Raw genomic sequence first — 8,150 nt, forward strand, 5'->3', positions numbered from 1 at the left:
TAGAAAGGTCTTTCACATGCCACAGCGGGGTATAGCTTGGTAGGGACTACAAACACGTTGCCTTTATCATTACTTCTTAAAGTTCAATTTATTTCCCTTTTCAAGATTTTCAAAGGGCACTTGTTTTAATGGCAAAGTCCATGTTGTAAACAACTAGATGGTGCTGAGTTCAAATCTTCTAATAAAACCTTCTCAATCTGATGACACATGTATTGACGGCATTTCCATTAACTTAGGTCATTATGACTACAGAGAGTTTTTAACATTTATCTCCACCTGTGTTTAGAAGAGGAAAACGCAAGTAAAACTGCACATGTATGGATACATTAGGCAGATAAACAGAATGTATATTTGTAATTATCAGTAATGGCGTACATAAGCCTTATCTTTCTATACATAGCACACTAGTACGGTAATGATATAATTGCATTCAAAATTGCAAGCTTCATAGCTTGCTCAATGCAAATTATATACTCCCCACAGAATTATAAGAATCCTGTCTGAAGAATTACTGGGAAGTGAATCCAATTGGAACTGCTCTGCAATTCCCCTTCTTTATATGGCCGAGACAATAAATTAATCACCAAAAACCATGGCAGCTGAGGTCATGAAAGATATAGATAGTCAACTAAGGAATCACCAATCCTTAGCATTGTTCATCTGTCTGATTTGCCCAGGAAAAAATAACCAGACAGAGTGAACAAACCATTACATTTGCAGGAAGAAAATAAGAGAGAAGCTAATACAGAGGAGATCTCTGAGGGGTGCTTTTTCTCCTACTGCAAGATGCAAAGGCCTCGGGTATTGGTGTTGAGGTTTGACCAGCTTTCCCATTTCTCTTCATCTTCACAAAATCTGTTGTGGCTGTGGAAGCCAAGGTCTTACAACCCACTGTTCCATTGGCACTAGATCCAGAGGATAATGGGTTGTCAAGAATAGAATTGGGTGTCATCTGCCCCTCTTCAAAATCCCCATTGTCAGTTCTCAGGCCTTCAAACTGTGTGAATACAAAATCAGACAGGGGCAAAGTTTCACATTTATGTAAGTACCGAGATAAATCTTTCCCCTGTTTCACAATGTGTTCCACCTGCAATTTCCATTGTCATGTTTACATCAGTACAAGAACAAACCAAACCCATGGCAATATCATTTTGCAATTTTTAGCACCAATGAGGGAAAGATAAGTTAGTTGCAAAATGACAGAAGAATCTCATCTTTACCAGTACATAATCATTAAAGATTAGATAATTGACAAACCTTGCAACCTAAGGAGCAGTAGAAGTATGGTTCCTGCAAGATTCTTTCACAAGTTCCACACATATTTCCAGACCCTTTGAAAGGCCTAGATTGTGGCCTCTGGTTTAGAAAAACCACTTTTGCACTATTGATAGTATATGACTGGAATGGCACAGCAAAACGCACAAGAAATCAAATTCATGCTACTCAAAACTGGTGTACCCCTTGGGGTTATTAATCTTTGCTAAAAAAACAAATATTCTTTAGTATATTGTTACTGAGCAGAATTAAGAGTTGCGGTAAAAGGTTAAACTAACCTGAACATATGAGCAATCGATCAATTTCGCTAAATCATCAAGCCTGATAACATCATGATAAACATACCTCCGAACCTAAATACAAAATTTCAACAGTGAACACAGAAATTGGTAAAACATTTTCAACTACCTTTATAAATGAAATTTCCTACACACAGAACTAATAACTCATTGCAGCTTTAAAAACGGGCAGGGCAAAAAGTAATGTCCAAAATTTTCAAATTGTCGGACCTCCATAAGGAGATTTTAATTTTAAAGCAGAAAAATACAGGGGGGGGGGGGAAATAATAATTAAAAAACAAAGCACAACGGACCAATTTCTGACATTGTGCCCTAGGAATGCCGTCTCTATAAAATTTTGTGCAGAAAACAGCTAAAAATTGTCACAGACCAGAGCTTAACACATTAGTTTCGAATACTGCTAGAGTTAAACTGAGAACAAAATTAAGCATTATCTAAGAAATCTGCATTGAAAGGTCACTATTTCCTTCGTCAAAGGAGGGAATTTGACAACTTGGGCGTCAGGATCTTATAAAGCCTACAATGTTTACATCGATTATCAATCTGTCAATTTATAAGCTGGTCATTCAAATCCATAGCCTGGAATACTTAAAAGGTGTAGAAAGGCAAAAGCTTTTCAGACTAAGCCAGACGCCAATTTGGCCTAAGAGGCGTGCTGGAGATTTCTTTGTTCTTTCCTTTAAACATTGCTCAAATTTTGAACCTTTCCCTGGTTTTGACTTCATGAATAAGCAGAACCTTACAAATCCACCTGCTAAACTTAACTTAAAAAGACATTCTTACTCTTGCCCTTCACCTTTTAGACAAAGAGTCCAAATCTCTTCGACCAGCTACCAATTCCCCAAAGGGTTGACGCCCACAAAAGGATTTCATTACACTTTACATTAGATGTTTAACTTTTTGTATTATACCGATTGGCTTTGAATGGAATTCATAACCCAACTAAACCTTGCTAATCCACCAAAGCTTGGTGTAAGCCTTTCCAGAAAAGAATTCTCACATTTTCCTTTCGCTTCTTAGGCAAATAAGTCCGAAGCTCTTTAACTCCAGGCAAAATAGTTAGTAAAAGGGAAATGCCCAATTCGAGAAAGCAAATTCGCTCACCAAATGGCCTAAAATTCAGCATTTTGAAGGCAATGGTGCAGGAAAAGAACAGTTCAAAAGAAACTGCTTGTCATGGGCATGCACAAGAATTTCAATCAAGAAGCATTGATAAAAAATCCAGTCAGAAGAAGTTTTGAAATTGGGTTTTATCAGTTGACAAAGAAATTGCTCAATGTGAAGAAAACCCGAGAGGAACCGCATACCAGAATTACACAATTAAAGAAGACAGAGAGAGTGGGATTACCTGTAGTAACCGATGAGTAAGATGTGCCGGTAAACAATGAGGGCAGATGCTCTTGCAGCAATCCAAGCAATATATGTTCTTCTCATTCTTTCTTGCAGTATCATGAGTCCCACATCCCACAAAGAACTTCTCAGTCAGCAATCCCTCCATCCATGCTGGCTTGTTCTTGGAGCCCAACAGAGCATAGCCCACCTGCACGCTATCGCCCATTATTCCAAATCACCAATTCCCAATACCAATCTCAATCCAATTCCCTCCAATCCCAAATGCCTGCCAATTGGATAATACCACTCTAATTTAACAGCCCGTCCAAGCCCCTATTAAAAAATTAAACCAATGTACCAAAACCCCAAAAGAAAAAAAAGAGGAAAACAGAAATCCAATGGTGGACAGGAGAGGCCCCATCTGCAACAAACTGACAGACACACATTCAAAGAGTTGGGAGCCGTACCAAGTGAAATAGAGGAGAAAAACAATTACAGAAAAATTACAGAAAATTAAAAAAGAATTCCTCAAAACAAAAACCCACATATATACACCCACCATGTTTCCAGTGCTGCTGCTACTGCTGCAAACTATCAGATACTCTGCCTGCCAACTTCTGCTACTTCTTTCTCTCTCTAATATATATATATATATTATATATCTATATAATAAAAACCACTCCACTCTCTAAGGCGGGAAAATACCAGCGCCCTTTAACATAAAACCTTTACTCTGCTCCCATCTGTCCTCGTTCAAACATGCATTCAAATTTCATTTCTTCGTCAAACTCATTTTCTTATTTAATTCCCCAAATCCCCCCACCACACCAAAAAAAAAACCTGATTTATTTATTGTTTGCCTTGATTCGGGTTCGTATTCTGTCCTACTGTGTGCATGGATTGATGCCTTCTGTCGTCTGTCTGGCACGTTTATCGAGAAGTTAATTTCCGTTGTAAGCCGCTAACTACATGTTTAGTTATTGGGTAGGACTTCCGAGTTTCCCCCTTGCTCTTTATCGTCATCGTTTTTTCTCTTCTGGTACCGTTTGTGGGTGATGAGCTGTCCTGTACGGCCGGACAAGTTTGCCGGCAGCGGTGATTGCGACGCACATGGGGTCCAGTTAGTTAAACTATATCTTCCCTCGGACTTATCGTCTTACACGCTGCCTCCACTTCCTTAAGCCCCTGGTCGCACCGACCGCCAAACGAGAGGGGCTTGTCTTTTGGGACTAGTTATAGGTATCATTGTCTCGGGCGTCGACTTCGGTTTTTTTTTAAACAAATAACGGAATCGGATTTCTTTGCAAAGTGTGTGCGTGATGGGACATTCCGATGGGGTAAGTCAAAGTAATAGAAAATGGAAAAGGCGTTATCCTCTCTAGGTTTAGCAACGGCTAGTAAATGTTTGGGGGAATCTTATGGTTCTTGGTCACTTCCATGCTATGTAAATGTGTCATGTAAATCACATATATATGATTCGGTTGACAATGTCTTCAAAAAAATTGGGAGCAAATTGCAAGGGTCATGTTGTCATAGATCCCTATTATTAAAGAGAATTTAGAATCAAAGGAAAATGATCAAATATAACATGTAAATTATATATATGATTATGATTTATGTATATATATATATGATTATGATTTATGTTATATATATATATATGATTGAGTGAAACATGCATTATGATTTTTGTTTTTATATTGATGGTTAAAGATTGACAATATTTAAAAAAAAAATGGGAGATTATTATATTGTAAGGGTTGTGTTCTTCTAGGCCCCTCTTGATTAGATTGGTTTTTTGAGTCATGGAAATGATCAAAGACAATAGTCTTTAGTTGTACAAATTATTCTAGAATGGTGATAAAGATTTAGTTCTTTTAAGTACTCCAACTTGAAATATTCTCATAATGATTCTCATGTTTAATATGTAGGTTTTTGTATGATTTTGGTATCAGACACTTAGCCTGAAGAAAATATGGGAATGTTGGTCATGCATATGGAATGGCTTGCTAGCAACAATGAAGGAAGAAGAGCTAGATGGTGTCTAGTTTGCCAAAGTGTGGGTTATTTTTGTACTAGTGATTCTCATGTTTATTTTGCAAATGTTTGCATAATTTGGGATGATAATGAATTTTGCAAATTAAATGCCTTTAAATACCATTACACAACAATAAATCACACAAAATATGCGCCAACTTGAATCATGGCAAGAATAAAATAGACAAGGGTTAGCCAAATTTGAATTTGAATTTTGGCTCCAATATTTGGACTTAAACCTAGGAGAAAATGTACCAAACACTCAACTTGAATAAAACATGGGAATGTTGGCCATACATATGGAATAGCTTGCTAGCAACAATGAAGGAAGAACAATTGTATGGGTACTTAGTTTGCCAAAGTGGGGATCATTTTTCTACTAGTGATTCTCATGTTTAATATGCAAGTTTTTGCATGATTTAGGATAATAATGAATGTTGCAAATTAAATGCCTTTGACTATCATTACATAACAATAAATTACACAAAATATGCACCAACTTGACATGTACCAAGAATAAAATAGATGAGGGTTAGCCAAATTTGAATTTGAATCTTGGCTCCAATATTGGGACTCAAACCTAGGAGCAAAGGTATCAAACACTCAACTTGAAGAAAAGATGGGAATGTTGGCCACACATATGGAATAGCTTGCTAGAAAAAATGAAGGAAGAAGAGCTTTATGGTGTTTCCAAAGTAAGGGTCATTTCACTACTTGTTTTCTTATGGTGAGAGCATAAGCTATCAATGCAATTCCTCCTTTAGGTGGTCTATACATCCAACTTTGAATGTTTTTCCAAGAGTGTCATGAGATATCAATGTGTTAATTAATAGTGCAAAGTTTGATAAAACACTTCTAATGGTACTTAAACTTGTTACTTTTCCAAGGCACTACAAAGTCTATGGGAAAACAAGTGATGTGTGCCACCATAGAAGGGAAACTTCCACAACATTCCTTTAGACTCTATTGAGGAGATAATTGAGGTTTAGATGGCAATCACTAGGAAAAGCTATGGTGTGGGTATTGTGATGGGCACAACTAAACTATAGATTGGTTGGATCTCCTCCAAAAGTGGGATGAATGGATAATTTCACACAAATAGTTTGTAAGTGTACCTCTATCCCAAGATGATCCAAGTTCTCACTTGGAGTGGTACTATGTACAACAATCCAATGCCCTTCACAATGAGAAAAAATCCAACTTGTTGAGAACTTCATGAAGAAGCAATAGATATGTTTTATGAAAATTACTAGGATTTGGTTATATCAAGCATTATAGAAGTGGAGGAGCCTAAAGTGTCATATGTGATTCTACATTTATTTCATTAATGATCCAGAGAAGATTAAGGTGATCGTGGAGTGTCCTACACTGCAGAAGGTGACTGAAGTTCGAAACTTCATGGAACTCATGGGATATTATAGGAAGTTTCTAGAAGATTTTTCTGAGATTGTAGCACCAATCACTTCACTCAAAAAGAAAGGCAAAATATTTTAGTGGATTGAGAAGTGTGAGAAAGCTTTCTAACTTTTGAAGGAGAAGCTCACTATAGCCCTGATTTTGACTATATCTAATCCTAATGGGCAATTCACAATGATAACATATGAGACAGGAGAAGGTGCAGGAGGAATGAATATGCAAAATGGGAAAGTGGTAGCATATGAGTCTAGTAAGTTGAAGCGATATGACCTATGTTGGAATCCAAGAACACTGAGAGCGGGGGGGGGGCTGAATCAGTGTTCTACTGGAATAGAGAAATTTAACCTTATTAATATAACAACTCAACAACCGGTAAACATAAAATCATATAACAATAAGCAACAGTGCAACCACAAAGATGAACACCATAACACCATAGATTTATACGTGGAAAACCTCAAAGAGGAAAAACCACAATGGGATTGGAGACCCACAATATCTATCCACTGATCAGATGAATAAATATTACAATAAGGGGTCTGCACATGCAAGAAGGCCAACAGCCTAGAGCGCATTGTTCATCACAATGGAGTCTCACTGACTACAAAAGAGGTTAACCACCTCAAAATATTTGGACAACAATCCAGAAAGAAGAACTGCCCGAGATAGCATCATACATGCCAGATTACAATTCCGATTAAGCTCAATGTCGGAGGTCTAAAACCTCTTACATAACCCAACTCGATCACCTATGAGTGACCAAATCCTCTACTCAAAAATGATTATTACATTATTAGCTCCTTGCATATATATATGATCTACAATGAGATCTTACATCACTTTTATACCAACCCGGGACCTAACCAATTAGGTCGGCCACCCAAATGATAATTCACTAGATCCATTACATAATCATGAAATAAAATCATAAAACATGTCGGCCTAAGGCCAAACAAATATTATCCAATCAATAAAACATCCCGAAAGTGCATTAGAAGGATCCACCAACACGTTTCATTAAACCGGTCCATAACCTAGATAGCACCTGACCTAAATTAAATCCACACACGCCAAAGCAATGACACCAATCAATCCAAACACGAACACAATCACCATCACCATCCTGAATCCCTTCTAGAAGCCGCACCAACACCACTTATGCATTATATCAAAGATCTTCAATAAATCTCTATCAGTGAAACCCTTATCGGATCTACAAAGCAGGCTTACTAGAACATAAGATAGCATCCGATCATCAAGTCAATACCAACTAACTGAAACATACTTCAGAAGCATATGAACCATTCATACAAACTTATTCCATCATTCAGATCATATCGGTGACAATCAACTGATAATCTTCCCACTCGAAACCTTCTACCGGAAGTCGATAAACAACCATAACAACTAGTGTTGACATCAATGACAAAACATCAATGAAACACATAATCAATTCCTTCATATTGCCAACAATCTCCCCTTTGGCATTGATGGCAACACTAGATGTGAAAAACATCCAAGTGCCAAGAAATGCCAAACAAATCTCCCCCTATGGAAGACAACCAACAATCTCCCACAAGATGATATAGAAATGAAGCTCTGAACCAAATATCTCTGTGCCAATTAACCATCCATAGACCTGAACCAAACTCCCCCAATGGGATACAACCAATCTGAAATTTTGTTTCTCCTCCTTGTGCCAATAATCTTCCCCTTAGACTGATATATTGTTAAGCTCTGGTTTTCACATATATATATCTCCCCTTTGACATTAATGCCAAAAATCTGACA

At 37.4% G+C, this 8,150-nt stretch overlaps 1 protein-coding gene across 3 annotated transcripts; it reads right to left on the reverse strand.

Annotated features, from left to right (window-relative positions):
- Positions 1-335: 335 nt before the first annotated feature.
- On the reverse strand, positions 336-3,858 carry LOC131048421 (protein RGF1 INDUCIBLE TRANSCRIPTION FACTOR 1). 3 transcript variants are annotated; one of them, XM_057982379.2, is made up of 5 exons: positions 3,466-3,858; positions 2,923-3,114; positions 1,554-1,628; positions 1,258-1,398; positions 336-1,087 (listed from the first exon to the last, which is right to left on the reverse strand). In XM_057982379.2, exons 1-5 carry the CDS (start codon positions 3,466-3,468, stop codon positions 740-742), a joined length of 759 nt encoding a protein of 252 aa, XP_057838362.2. In that variant the 5' UTR covers positions 3,469-3,858; the 3' UTR covers positions 336-739. The 3 variants fall into 3 exon arrangements, with proteins under 3 accessions (XP_057838362.2, XP_057838361.2, XP_057838360.2); XM_057982378.2 differs by having other exon boundaries at positions 2,923-3,192; XM_057982377.2 differs by having other exon boundaries at positions 2,923-3,337.
- Between the last annotated feature and the right edge of the window lie 4,292 nt (positions 3,859-8,150).

The sequence above is a fragment of the Cryptomeria japonica genome, chromosome 8 (assembly GCF_030272615.1).
Source record: "Cryptomeria japonica chromosome 8, Sugi_1.0, whole genome shotgun sequence".
Taxonomy (NCBI): domain Eukaryota; kingdom Viridiplantae; phylum Streptophyta; class Pinopsida; order Cupressales; family Cupressaceae; genus Cryptomeria; species Cryptomeria japonica.